General features: G+C 37.2%; 1 protein-coding gene across 1 annotated transcript; it reads right to left on the bottom strand.

The window, feature by feature from the left end:
* Positions 1-52: 52 nt before the first annotated feature.
* LOC135674400 (DUF21 domain-containing protein At4g14240-like) lies at positions 53-13,310 on the bottom strand. The gene is made up of 13 exons (XM_065184212.1): positions 12,919-13,310; positions 12,448-12,524; positions 11,579-11,662; positions 11,365-11,478; positions 9,649-9,735; positions 9,501-9,572; positions 7,028-7,095; positions 1,963-2,050; positions 1,778-1,851; positions 1,329-1,707; positions 928-974; positions 767-848; positions 53-434 (listed from the first exon to the last, which is right to left on the bottom strand). The coding sequence occupies exons 1-13, from the start codon at positions 13,193-13,195 to the stop codon at positions 312-314; spliced, it is 1,572 nt and encodes a 523-aa protein (XP_065040284.1). The 5' UTR covers positions 13,196-13,310; the 3' UTR covers positions 53-311.
* Positions 13,311-13,482: the final 172 nt, after the last annotated feature.

The raw sequence follows: 13,482 nt of genomic DNA, 5'->3' as shown, positions 1-13,482 counted from the left end.
AAATATGCTAACAAATATCAGCTATCCAGCATGAATAACCGGTAGCAACGCATAGAAAAATATTCATAAATTCTACCAAGTATCCAACGTCACCATATACAAGAAAAACGTTCCTTTGTTCCAACTTCAATATTTATAGTGCTTCTACAGACCAAATGCTGGAAAAATTATGCATGCCCAGTAAACATATAGCAATGTTCCAAGTTAAAAAAGCGCATTTGCTACTTACATCCCAACGAGCAACAATTACACTCACGGGTGGCATGAGTGAGATCATAAACGTAGCTTTGACAAAATTTTAGGCGAGTGTGTTATCTCTTGGTTCCTGATATTGGTTCCACAAGATTCACTTGATGTCGTGAAGTATGCAAATCTGCTTCGGTGGGTTTCTTTAGGATTCCGGTGGGCTGTTGTCCTTGCCGATTTAAAGCTCCCTGGAAGAGAACAAAAGAAAGGTTTAACACTTGAAACTGACATTTTGCATCATTGAAACCATCTCAAGCTACCATAATTAGCTAAAGCCAGTTTCTTCTAGAACAAATTATGATTTACATAAAGTATTTTCTAAGTCCTTGTCAAGAAATTCAGTCCTTGATTATATGGGGATGTGTGAAAAGTTAATATTGTAAACTTTAAAAGATTAATTTTAGACAATGGAAACTGAAATTTTCAATATACTTACTGCAGGTGTTACCTGCTGAGATTTTTCTGTGTTTCTTTAAGCTGACATCAGAATAGGAATTATGAAGATAGTAGAGGTACTCACTGCTGATTTTTGTTTAGTTAACCTCCTGTAGGATGGAGCTCGTGCAACTGAAGAAGCAGCAGCGGCAGCAGCCACGCGTATCCTGAGGAAAGCAAGGTCCTATGGTGAACTAGATGAGAGAAAAAGATAAATCACCTGGCACCAAAAACTGGCATTAATACCTTTTATGAACATCAACATATTCGTCTGTCTCATCCACTATTTCTTCCTGCATGTGGAATGTTATGTACATGATTAAACAACTACAGTTATAGAATTCATTATATTCCTCCTTATGACAAGCTAACAGATTATCTCTTCCTCCATGTGGAATGTTATGTACATGATTAAATAACTACAATTATAAAATTCAATATACTCCACCTTATGACAAGCTAACAGATCTAAAATAATCTGAGTGTATCATCAAAAGTTAAAATAAAGAACTTTGTTTTATAAACAACATTTCCATGCTATCTCACCATAACTACCACTTCATAATATGAACTTATGATAGTTGTTTACCCAAGGAAGTAAAACTAAGCCAGCCAAAAAATAGCATGGAAAGAGTTTTGAGCTTTACTTGTAAGAGTTCTTCAAAAACATCCTCAAGGGTTATGATACCAATAACCTCCCCATCTTCAGTATCTTCTGATAGACGAGCGACTACTTTCGCTGTCATATTATTCTGTTGCAAAGCTGTAGGTTTACTCTCATTGACCTGTTTATTTTGGCACTTGTCAACATCAACGACAACACTATCTGACTTTTCCTCTGTTTTAGATAACAAAGGAGTCGTCAGTTTGGACTCTCCACTTGGTTCTTTGTTTTCTTCAGATTTGTCACCATCAGAAGGTAGGATATTCTTAGTTTTCACTTTAGCTTTCACTACAGCGGCCATATGACTGCTTCCTTTCTGAAATTCATTTAGTATGTCATAGAGAGGCATGTCTGCTGGAACCCTGAAACAATCCAGATATGAGCATAGAGTTCCATGTTAAGCACATAAGCATAACAGTACTTGATAAAGACCTTGGGATCCGTCTTATAGAAATGGCACTAACAGGTGTTTCAGTCTCAGGACGAACTGTAAGAAGACTTTTCACCTGATCCAACAAAAGCAGTTATGTCAAATGAGAAACAGACCAAGTGCATAGTTACAAAATAGGATCTTCTGTGGCACAAAACCAAGAATAAATATGAAAACCGATGCCCACCAACAGAAGGCCTATAATGTTTCTTGGGTTTCCTGAATAAACAGGGACTCGGCTGTGGCCCCGAGCAAGGATTTTGCCAATAGCTTCCCTATAATAAGAAAATTTCCAATTAATCAGACATTTACATCAAGTTATACACCAAAAATAATCTTAAAACAACTTTAAGCAGCTAAACAACTTGTCTAAAAAGATTACTACATACTGCACCTTGTCATCTTTCTAGGCACCATACATCACTTAGAAGCTTATGATCAAGGTTATCAATTGCAGTATTAATGTGGTCAAGAGGTTAGGATATGAAGGTTGATATTTTTATATATTTAAAACCATGTCATATCACTCCTGAATCCAGTATTGGATTTCTGATATTATCAACAACTCATGGTGGATACTAAATTATAATTCAATTAAGTTTTGAGTACCTGTAGCCTGTAGGAGCCCAAATAAAGATAAGTGAACTGGTTGTTAATTAGTTTAAAAGTCCAAAAAAAGTCTCTTATGTTTCAACATGAGTGAAAATAGATTCTGATTATTATTTACAAATTTGGTTTTCAGTCTGCTTATTTCTTTTTTTTTCTGCTTACTCCTACTAGATGATATAGATCCAAGTGTTGAGCAATTCAGAAACAACATATACAAGAAGTTTGTGTTGCCGAGATACGAATATTGAGATGGATGAGTCGAGTTCCTAGGAAAGATAGAAAAAGAAATACTATTATTTGTAAACAACTAGATATCGTTTTGATAGAAAATAAGATGAGATAATAGTTTAAGATGACATGGACATGTGCTTTGGAGACCTCCAGACGTAATAGTCAGAAGAGATGAAATGATTAATGTTGATAATACGAAAAGAGATAGAAGAAGACTTAAAAAGACTTTAATAAAAACTATAAATAAAGATTTAAATATCTTGAACTTAACTAAACATATGACTTTTGCAAATCTTAATAGTGACAAAAGATTCATGTAATCGACCCCAAATAGTTGGGACTTACTATTTTGTTGTCATTGTTTTACTCCTTACAGACGATAAATATGGTTATTTCAAATGATAAGTTTTCCACTAATAAAAGGAAAGTGAGCAAGCAACCTCCCTCATCTTTTTCAATCCCTCCTCCTAATGTTTTCTGTTACAACTAATCTTCATCTTCTTGCTCCTCTTTTATAAATGAACCAGTGATTTAAAAAGCGCTAGGCGCCAAGGTCCAAAAACGCCCGAGGCGCTAGGCGCTCGCCCGAGCGAAGCGATGTGCTAAAATATAAAAAAATATAATATAATTAATAAATATAATTATTAATTTAAATAAACTTCATATTAAGAGTATACTGTATACTGAGCCTGACGGAGAAATGAGGAAGCAACGACGAGCGACGACGGGAAAGGGAAAGGGAGCGGGAGGCACGAGCAGCGGGAGGGCTTGCGGGAGTCGCGAGCAGAGGGAGGGCTCGCGGGAGGCGCGAGCAGTTGGGAGGGCTCGCGGGAGGCGCGAGCAGCTGGAGGGCTCGCGGGAGGTGCGAGCAGCGATAGCGACGAGCAGCGGCAGCGGGAGCAGGAGCGACGAGCAGCGAGATCGGGAGCGGCAGCGGGTTAGGGTTGGGTAAGGGTTATATCGGTTTAGTTGGTTCGATTGAACCAACTAACAACCGAACCAGGACCGAACCAGACCTAAAATCCTGGTTCGGTCACTTGGTTTACCCAAGCGCTCGCCCGAAGCGCCCAGCACCTAGGCTCGGGCGAGCGTCCAGGCGGCGCCTGTTTGAAGCGCGCCGCCTGGGACGTTAGCGAGGCGCTCGGGCCTCGCCTCGCCTCACCCGAGCGTCTCTTTCAATCACTGAAATGAACCACTGTGTTCTGATTTATCACTCAAATTCTCTAAATGGTTGATGTTGATGTTTAGTTAAGATGATGATCCCTAGGAACTACTTGGGTTGCATCAATTGGTCAAAAGACCCACTTGCACTTCTGCCAAAGAAGCGGATTCATCCAAAATGAACCAACCATATTGACTGACGCAAAAATGACAAATTATTTTGATTTAAAGAATGTAGATCTAATTATAAATACAAAAGAGACGATGAACAAAATACAGCACTGGATAATCATCTTGCATGTGATCTATATCTAACACTAGAAAGATGATCTGAACATAATAAAAAAAAGCCAAATTTTGCATGCCATTTGATCCATTGAATACAAGCTAAATATAGATAAAGCCTCTTTTATATCATGATTCATGAGTAAGAATAAGCAAGAGTGGACATCTGAAGCACCACCAGTATTAGATTTTTCAAAATTTTCATATATCAAGGTTATATTCAAGAAGCCACAGATCCAGTTCAAAGTTCCTCATTGACAACATGAACTTTGCTAAATCCTACAAAGAAAAATATTTTAATTAAGCTTTAACAAATAGGAAGCCCATGATTAGTATATATTTATAACTAAGGAAAATATATCAAGCTGATATTTGCACATCTTTAATTGACGCATCATGACAGCATCATATGATGTAAAGGAGACATTTTGTACAAACAAGAGATGAGGTTAGATGTAGGTTGAGTCTATACTTTTGGATTTCAGTCATCAGAGCAGGGTGTTGTTTCCTCTTTTTCACATACTCTTAAAAGAATTTTCAGAATGTCCATGATAATATAGAAGGTCCAACTCACTGTATTCTGACTTCAGTTTGGTTAGGCATTAAAAGGGAAAGGAGTCATTGGTTTGCTATCTAATTAAACTTTCAGGAGTTCTAGAAGGTCTAGTAGTAGTATGTATCATAAGAAGAAGAGTTATTTGGCTGGTGATTTTCCACATTATGAAAAATGGAACTTTATTAGGCAGAAGGCAACCATTCCCCATCCTGTCTGTTTCTTCTCTCTAATTCTCTCCAAAATTCACTTCTTTATTGCAACTCTTTGTCATTTTGTGCTCTAACATAACATCAGTAATTTTCTGCTTATTTTAATTTGATAAATATTATATTTGATTAATACTGATATCTGGTTTAAGGTGTGTACTTCAAAAAGAACCATAATGCAGTATAAATGTAATCACAGTATCACACTGACACCCAATGCACACATTATGAAGCCCTTTCTGTTCCTTTGGTGTAAATAAACCAGAGTTTTAACTGTAGCCTCAACAAAGGGTGATAAATTTTGAAATCTACTTTTGCAGAATAACTCAAATGAGCTGCTAAATTGAACATGATGATACATGTGAATTAATTTAAGCTTTAGAAGCAAAAAGGAAAACAGGCTCAGAATCCAGTGCTCAACATTTAGACTTACGTATAGTTTCTTTATCCTATGTTGATAGCTAAGCTTCTAAATCTGAGGGTCTTACAGAATAACTCAAATGAGGTGCTCAATATTTGAAATCTACTTTTGCAGAATAACTCAAATGAGCTGCTAAATTTAATAGGATCATACATGTGAGCTAATTTAAGCTTTAGAAGCAAAAAGGAATAACAGGCTCAAAATCCAGTGCTCAATATTTAGACTTATGTATACATTTTTTTTATGGACTTATGCATACTGTATAGTTTCTTTACCCTACGTTGATAGCTAAGCTCCTGAACCTGAGGGTCTTACAGAATCAGCACTGATCTCATTGGACCAGTACAGGGTTCATTATATATGCATCACCTCGATAATAGCATATGACTCCTATCCTTCCAAGTTCCAACTATATCTTAAATTAAAACTAGAAATATAAAGCATGCACTTATAACAAATCAAGATGGCCTACCATATTACTCAAGAGTCAGGTTCTGGTAAAAAAATGAGAGCTTAAATGAACCTTGATCTTGAAATCAAACATGATAACGGATAATAAAACAGGTATTTTGAGGTCACATAACATGTGAACACGTAACATGACATTGAACCACCTTTGTTTGGTTGGAAGACGATATGGCATTTGAAAGTGGTACCCAAAGTCAAACTCTTCACTTGGAAACTTTGTTGGAATCGATTCCAAACTTCTGACTATATCTCTTCCATCATGCATAGTAAACCTGAAAGTTGTCATGTTTGTGGTCTTGGACATGATTCTATTACTCACATTTTCTTCAAGTGCCCTTTTGCTTTTAGGTTTGGAATCTCTTTCCATCTCACTTGGGAATTACTTTCTCTCAATTGAACCTTTGGTACCAAGGTGCATGGCTTGAGGAAGGCACCAACCTCCTTCACTCTTCTAAACCTTGGATTCTCAGACTCATAGGCAATACACTATGATTCCTTTGGTTAAATAAAAATCACGCTAGATTTCGCAACCATAAATCAAAGGATCTATCTCTATTCTCAAAAGTTGTCCCCTTTATGATGAATTTCAGAGCAACAACTTATCACTCCGAGGAACATTTTTTATCTTCTCCTACGTCACATACTTTGTACACACAGATATGCCACCCTGCTACTATTATTTTAGAATGTGATGCTTCTTTCTTACAGATGGCTCAGCAGCAGCTAGATTCATTTTCAAATCTCCAGACACTCGCATCATTGTGGTGTCTCATCTCCCTCTACAAGTCTCAAGTCCAGCTATGGGTGAAGATACTGCACTACCACAAGCTCTCAATTTTGTTAAATCTCTTTCATTACACCATCTAATTACTTATTTAGATGTTGTCAACATCATCGAGTACATCAATCTTCAAGAAGAGATTCCATGGCAACTGAAGTTCATTATTCTCGACATTCAGCACCGATTTAGAATGCTTAAAATGCTCAATATTTCTCATATTCCTAGAGATCTAAATGTAAATGCCTACTTGTCAGCTTTTTTTGGGAAAATCCACTTGGTTTACTGCTTTTGGAGAATAGATTCCACTGCTCCTACTTTTTTATGTACTTCCTTTTCCTAATTAATTTATAATTTCTTTTCTTTTGAAAAAAAACATGCCAATACAGGGAGAGGTATAATCAATGAAAGAGTTCACAAGCAATAAATTGTTGATTAAGATCTCAAAAAGTTAATTTTGATACATTTCCATGAAAGAAAGAAGAAAAACATAATTATTACTTAAAAAGTGAAATTTATACATGTAACAAATCTCACCAGTCTAATTTTGAATTGACATCTAATGAGAATGTCGACTCGATGGGTGTCATAGCCTCCTCAGCTGTCTACATATGAGAGCAAATTGTTAGAATTTTGAACCCATGCTAATGATAATAACACTTTTAAAAAGCAGTACATAGTTTTGAAGCAACAATTCATTCAGAAACCACATATATGTGGCAGATTAACATGCTAAAATAAACTCCCAAGAAGAAAGAAAAGCATGATGACTCTAAGGCCTTGGGTTTTGTTTACTTTGTTCTCTTAAAAAAAAACAAACAAAGAATATCATCAGATAAGTACCAAACTGCAATGGGGCAGCCCATTGCAGCCTCCCACCATTGCAGGAAGGCACTTTTGTAATTAACTGAATATTTAGTCCTGAAGTTAATTCTACAGCTAGTCTTAATACAAGGGTTTCAACATTGGGTACCAGCCCAATATCTGACATGTTGGACTAGTAAATTATGCACAACCAGCATCATTGGGTAGCATTGATTAAAAAATTAGGGAAAAATATCATAATGAATAAAAAATTGTACATACTATCCCTGAGGACCTTGCACCAGTCCTCTGTTGGACTGGTACATACGACCCAGTATGGGTGGTATATCAATTCATGGTATGCAAAACAATTCATAAGCTCATGATCATCCTACAAGAAACTACTATCTGATAATCATGTTGAAATCACCGTTGGTCAAAAAATCCATAAACCCACCATAAGTTAACAGGAGACTAAGAAAATCACAATCACCTTATTATATTTATACAAATTTGTGAATATGATTTTAGATCCCCTGAATCCAGTGTTATCAAAGGCATCAAGGTTCCGAAACACCTAAGATGCAAGATCTGGCTCGCTCAAACAATACAAAAAGTTAAAAACTATAGGGAGAAAGATAATCATTAAAAGAAAAATAAGATAATCCATGAGTTCCACGTCATTTTATATTAAAAATATCACCACTAAAACATTGAATTCCATTTAACCATCTAGAAAGCATTAAAGCACTAAATTGTCTAAATCTAATAACGGAAATAACAAAACAAAATAAGAGTGAACACAATTCAAAATTCATGATCCTAAAATTAGAGTGATAATTGAAAATCCTGATAAATTAAGTAATTAATACAATTTACAGATCATTATCAACAAGAATCAACTACTACAATATTATTAACAAAAATTAACATACTTCTGCAATGGAAGGGCTTAGATCAAGACCAAGGTGGGCCTTAGTACAATAGTAAGGTTGCTCTTATATGAATTGGTACACTAGAGTTTGAGTCATGAAAAATAAATTTTCTTTAAATATTTAGAAGTAAAAAATACATACATTAACCCTTCTCAGACAACGTGTTGGCGGGAACCTTGTACACTAGGTACGCCCTTTAGGGGTTGAGATCAAGAGGAGGTTGGCAGAGAGCACGGAAGGCAAGGGAGGGAGGCTAAGAGCAAGGGAAGGCAAAGATAGGGGCTCAAAGCCGTGAAAAAGAGGAAGGGAAGGCAAGGATATGGGCTCAAAGCAAGGGGAGCCAAGGAGGCTGACAACAATAGGTAGCATGGGGTTCATAGTGATAGGGTGCAAAGGACGAAGAAAGAGGAAGAGAGCTACCGAGAAAAAGAAAGAGGTAGAGAAAGAGAGGGAGGCAGAGTGGGCTATCTGAAAAAAGAGAGGCAAAGAGAGTTGTCGAGAGAAAGAGAAAGGTAGAGAGGAGGGGAGGGAGCTGCAGAGAAAAGAGAGGGGGTGGGGGGGTTGAATCATAAAGAAGAGGGAGAGTAAAAGCAAGGAAGAAAAGGAGGGAGAGAGGTTGCTACACCATCAAAGAGGACGGAGAGAGAGCAGGAGGGCAGAGAGAGAGAGTGAGAGCTAAGCAAGAGAGAGGAGGTACCGTTGTGGAAAGGCACCATCATTGTGGTTTGCGGGAGGAAAGACACCACCCACCATGTCCAAGAGATTATTGATGTTTAGTCATTTGCCAATTGCCTTACACAGAAGAATGTCAGTCGATCATCGACGACTGCCTTCCACACAAGGTCAGATACCTGGGGTTTTCCAATAAGGGGATGCATTGAGTCAAGGTCATGACGAGGGAGAGAGTGCAGAGGAAGGTAACCAATTTAATTGGTTCAACCCAATTGATTGAATTCAACTCAGGTTGCCACTAGGTTTGGGTGTGTGCTTCGTGTGGCCAACGCCTAGCCTCGAGCGCACGCCTAAGACAACTACATCCAAATGCCTTAATGGATTTGATTAGAGGTGCTCGGGCCTCGCCCAACTGGGTTTGATCAAAGCAATTGAACATGAACAACCAATGACATCTCTTCCTGAAACATTTAATTTCTAAAAGTTACCATTTTAAACAAACAGACCTAGGAGCTTTCCCCGTTCCTTCTTGTAAGATTATAAGACTACACTAGCTTTATAGAAGAGAATGAAACAAATATGACCTTGATTAGGTATACCTTTTCGGTCAAATCAAGTGCTCCACTAATAATTGTAGTTTCATCATGCGTGAGCTCACCACCTTTACCAGCCTGAAATGATTGGAAGCACTAAAATTAATACAAATGACATATATACATATTTATTCAGGAATACGACTAACTCTACCTCCTTGCCATGGATAGAGACAAGAGCTTTTAACTGAGCACGTCTAAAAAGTGCAGATTCGTTATGTCCAAGTGCACAATCTAGAATCTGAATCCACATACACTTGTTAGAAGCAATTCAAACATAGCTCCATTTAAAGAAAACAAAGAATATTCAGCAACTTCATGCAAATGATTTTAAGAAAGAAAATAGCAACATATGTTTGCAACTAGGATACCCTAAAAAGTACCATGCAGAAATGGCAGAACATGTTATCATATGCTCTTTGATAAGCATAAATACTGCCTTTGGCAGATGCAGATAGCTTAGACCATCTCATCCAAAAGAAAAGTAGAGCTAAAGAGAACAAAAGGGATTGAAGGAAAAAGAGGTAACTGACTCAAAAAAATTCCAATACAATCTCTAGGATAATCTCACTAAACTCACTCAACCTTTGAAGTCCTGGAGAAGAATAAGGTCGTCACGTCAAAGTCAAAGAACACTACCTAATGTTACCATCGGCTGCAAACAAGGATGTCAACAATAGAATGACGAATGGATGGTAGGTTTCCTCCATTTTCCCATTTGGTAGCTTATTAGAAAAATTAGCAATAACAACATAAAGTTTTTAAAACATTTGCCAGATTAATTTAAAAGCAGGCTTGCTTTTAGGAGACAATCTAAATACTGAACTCTTGTGTTATAAATACACACATCACCAAGACTCTTCTTCTGCCTGAGAATATCCAATTACAAAGAGAAGAGACTAGAATTGCACAGTCAAATTGCCAAATGAAGCAATTTTGATTGAGACTGTGAACCTTGGTCTTAATTGCAGACACATGAGAGCCATTTTACCAGAAAAATGCTTTGACAACGATTGACCAACTATACGATACTTCAAACTCAAAAGCAAAAAGAAGGATGTATGAGAAAGGCTCCTCATTATCGTTACTCAACTATCCAGTAATTAAACAAATTAGTATTTAGCCTATAAAATGCAACTGCATAAGTTAACTCTGTGTTTGTAGTTGGAAAACTCTGATGCATTATATTTTTTTGAAAAAGAGGCAAACTCAAACATTGATGCTATAGTTTCTACAGTACATTGTCTTAACCTAAGCATGCATATCATATTGACAAACCCAAATGAGCAGGAACTACTCGAGTTATCTTAGTTTGATTTTGGGGTTCATTTTATTGTAATGTAGTAGTAGTTTCACAATACAGTATTTAATCTGAGCATGCAATCAAAGTGATAAAATCAAAAAGAGGATAAAAATTCTTGGTTCTCCATCTATTTTAGTTTGGTTTGGAAGTTCTTTCGATTGTAATATAGGATTCAATCCTTTATTAACCTTTAAGTACCATGGAGGGAGGTTATTCTAAGTCCAAAGCAATTATATTAGAGAAGTTTTGCAATTTCTTAGCATAGTGAAACCACATTTTATTAGTATTTATCAATCAAAAAGTAAATGGTTCATATATCAAAAGATTAGGATTTCATTGCATTAATTAAATATTAAACATGCTAAATACAAGCTCTAAGTTCATCACTAAACAGCTCAAGAAGTAAAAAAGGTCAAAAATACTAATAAAGATATGTTAGTTTATAAGTTTGAACATTTAATGAGTTTAACTCCACACTCTTATAAGTTCTTTCTTCTTTTTTGTGGTCAACATATTTTCTAAATCATGTCATGACATTAAGCATGATTTATATCAATAAAGAATTACCTTGCCAACAGGATAAGCAATAGGATAGCAGATGATCATTAAAATTCGAACTAGCCATACCAAGCTAGCACCAACTGCTAATCCATATCTTGTACATATGGCTTGAGGAATAACCTGGATAAGACAACTTAATTAGCACATCCTCTTTAACTTAATAACATGGTTCACCACTTAAAGAGTGAAGCCAAACTATAATCTATTGAGAATGAGTTACCTCTCCAAAAGCCAGAACGAAGGTTACAGACAAGACAATAGCGACAAATGGATTGAATAACTTATCAAGGTATATAGGAAGAGCCTGCATTAAACAACTTTGGCCTCAGGACTGTAAGTGTCATATCAAAGAACCCAATTAAAGAAGATAAGAAAAAGTTAAAATTTGAAAATCTAAAGTATGTACCAGTAAACAGTAAATGCAAATCATTAAATAGAACTCCTATTAGTCCATTGCATATAAATCTACAGCACCACAAGTACCAAATTTCATGACCATAAGATGGTAGAAGAACCTAAAATTTGGCAACCCACACGATTATGATCAGATTGTTGGTGAACTTACTGGGTTTCCAAATGTTAAATTATAAATCATTACTACTACTTTCAAGATTTCATGTAGACATCTAAAACAAAACATAGGTAAACTAGGAGCACATTTTGGTAAGCAGGACTTTCAGCAGCTTATCACTCAACTTATCGTTGCTTGTTATTGATATAATGAAATCCGATACAGAATAAAACCATCAATACAGCTTGGTACATTCTTAGATTACTTGTTAACTGATGTTATTGGTTCGGAAACTACCTGATTGTGTGTTTCACAAAAATCTGAGGATATATTCATATTAGATCTTTCATAAAACTCTGAGGATATATTCATATTAGATCTTAAGAATATATCAGCTAGAGACATTTTTATAATGATAAACCAAGATACAGGTCGAGATATTTGATGCATTAGCACTGTAAAATGTTTCGCATTCAGTTAAGTCGGATAAGCATCTGCAACTATTGTACACGAAAAATGATTGCAGGAAAGCCTCGGATAATGAATGATTGGCACAGGACGTTTGGATAGATTCGCACCTCCATGGAAGCCGCATTACACAAAAGCAAAGTCACAAGAAGCTGATGCTGCTTTTGAACAACAGGAAGAATTGTAGCTGCAACAAAGAACCAGCAAATAAAGCATAACAAGATTAAAAGACAAACTATGACAAGAAACATAAAAATGTGCGTAAATTTCAGTGCGCGAGAAAAAAAAAATCCGCTGATTTATCAGGCATAGAAGCAATTTAATTAGTTTACACGGAAGAAATTACACAAGGTCTCCTATGCAAAGAAAGCAAGTATTCTTCCACGCATTAGACACGTTTAAATGAGAAAATTACGTTGAGTAGAAACAACATCGAACAAGTATCGATTTCTTGTTAAAGAAAAAGGAAGATCGGTGGCTTTTCTAAACAAATCAAGAACATAGGAGGGCGTTATGGAAGCTCCTCCTCCATCCGAACAAGAACGGACAGATTCGATAATCAGGGGAGAATGGATACGGACCTGCCTGCTTCTTCTCGGCAGGGGTTCCGCTGCGCTGCAGGATCTCGAGCTCGACGAGGCCGAGCGACATCAACCCCAAGGTAAGCCCGGACATAATCCCCGCGAACAGTACGAGCACGCAGGAGATCCCCACGTATGCGTACCACAGCAGCGACCCGAACGGGATGTCCCCCTGCTGCTGAAGCAAAGGGGCGCCGCTCCCGCCGGCGGCCGCAGACGCCGCCACAGTCGCCGTTGTCAACATCCTCGCCACCACTATCGCGTTCACCCCGTGCATCGCTGCGACAGACCTTCTCCGATCCCTCTCCTTCGGCTTCACCAATCCTTAGGCGACGCCCACCCACGACGAGCTCTCGGGTAAGAGAGACAGAGGAATTCGGATGGGGGAGCTGGAGATGTGGAACTAAAATGAATGATTCAATACTGGAATCAGTTCAGGTGTGTGAGGCCTACTACCCATCTGTAATTAAGCCTATGAAACGAAGACACGTCAACCACAAGCATTAGAATACGCAAAAATCATAGGTAATTTCTTCTACCTGTAAAACTGTCGTACACCAGATC

The sequence above is a fragment of the Musa acuminata genome, chromosome BXJ1-5, assembly GCF_036884655.1.
Source record: "Musa acuminata AAA Group cultivar baxijiao chromosome BXJ1-5, Cavendish_Baxijiao_AAA, whole genome shotgun sequence".
In the NCBI taxonomy this organism is placed as follows: domain Eukaryota; kingdom Viridiplantae; phylum Streptophyta; class Magnoliopsida; order Zingiberales; family Musaceae; genus Musa; species Musa acuminata.
Note: the sequence above shows the minus strand (reverse complement) of the source record. Positions and strands in the feature narration are given on the sequence as shown.

Excerpts from the sequence above, each read along its gene's own strand:
- LOC135674400 (XM_065184212.1), bottom strand. The coding sequence starts at position 13,195 with ATGCACGGGGTGAACGCGATAGTGGTGGCGAGGATGTTGACAACGGCG. Across the intron at positions 12,525-12,918 it reads TGCCGAGAAGAAGCAGGCAG|CTACAATTCTTCCTGTTGTT; the intron begins GTCCGTATCCAT and ends TCTTTGTTGCAG. Across the intron at positions 11,663-12,447 it reads GTAATGCGGCTTCCATGGAG|GCTCTTCCTATATACCTTGA; the intron begins GTGCGAATCTAT and ends TGTTTAATGCAG.